General features: G+C 39.6%; 1 protein-coding gene across 1 annotated transcript in view; it reads right to left on the minus strand.

Annotated features, from left to right (window-relative positions):
- The window catches only part of LOC119589383, a gene marked incomplete at its 3' end in the record, with an annotated part of 3,119 nt that overhangs the window by 255 nt on the left and 1,764 nt on the right, over positions 1-1,100 (minus strand). Inside the window, exons 3-4 of the mRNA XM_037938000.1 lie at positions 947-1,100; positions 444-623 (exon numbers count right to left, since the gene is read on the minus strand). The exon at positions 947-1,100 is cut by the window's right edge and continues 3 nt beyond it. Of these exons, the coding sequence (XP_037793928.1) occupies positions 444-623; positions 947-1,100 (334 nt within the window). The remainder of the gene's footprint in view (positions 1-443; positions 624-946) is intronic.

The following is a 1,100-nucleotide window of genomic DNA, read 5'->3' on the forward strand; positions in this document are numbered from 1 at the left end:
ATCAAAATGATGTGTAATGGTATTACTGTCGCCGAGAAACAAGAATGGAGCAATCTGTCGTTGTATCTGCACACGAAAGAGGCGTTTTCTCTGTTTGCAAGTAGAATCGTGGATTAATTTTTTGTTTCTTAAGTTTGTGAATGGGTGTGATTAATTTCCTCTTTTTTAACAAGTTTATGGTGATTTATGTTTTTGGTCTATACATAAATATATTAAATGCTGAGAAGCATAGAAATTGTATGCAAAGACTGCAGTTGGTTTATACATACCAAAGTGCAGCATTTTATTTTTATTGAAACAAAGAACTTCTTTCCTTCTTAAAGCTGAGTTGAAAGAAAATAATGTACTATTTAGTTCATACGCGATGAATGAATTCGATATCCTTTTTATTTACTTCCTTCCTGTTTCGAATCTCACTGAAAAACGCATCGTTAAGCAATTACTTGAAAGCATATGGTATGACGAATCTCTCCCCTGGTCCACTGAGGTAAAAAGACCCCCACGCGCCAATTCAGTCGTATTGAGACGGTAAACGTGCGCCAGTCTCGCCAGGGATTCGGACGCACCAATCACGTCGTCGGTGTTCGGAAGCAGTTCTCTGTCCGGACGCGAAGCCAAGAATTCTGGAATGGGAATGTGCGTTATGATTTTGTTTCTGAATTATGAAGGGTGAAAGTTGTGCGTAAGGGGTAGGAATTGGCTCGTTTTTGTCGCTATTGGAATTGGTATGGTGTACAACTGGTATTTTAATCATGTTTGTTTCGTTGGCAAGAATGATCAGTCATATATCTTTTCCTCGGAATCTTTAATAAAAAAGATACGTGTCATCAACTACATCTCCCAAAATCTTTTAAATAACAATAATCATTTAAAGAAAAACAAAGAAAGAAAAGACAAAAATAAAGAGGAAAAAAAAATGTCAAGCAGAACCTCAAAACCACCTTACCAATATCACCGAAAATTTCCTTGGTTTCCTGCAGCACCGGATCCACGTGTTTCCATCCTCTTGACACGTGATGCAGTAAGGCATAGGCAGCCGCTGGGTCTCCGCTCCTCGCCTCCACGTCGCTTCCTCCTGCGAGTTCCTCCCACGACGCGAC

This window comes from Penaeus monodon, chromosome 25 (assembly GCF_015228065.2).
Source record: "Penaeus monodon isolate SGIC_2016 chromosome 25, NSTDA_Pmon_1, whole genome shotgun sequence".
NCBI classification, from domain to species: Eukaryota; Metazoa; Arthropoda; class Malacostraca; order Decapoda; family Penaeidae; genus Penaeus; species Penaeus monodon.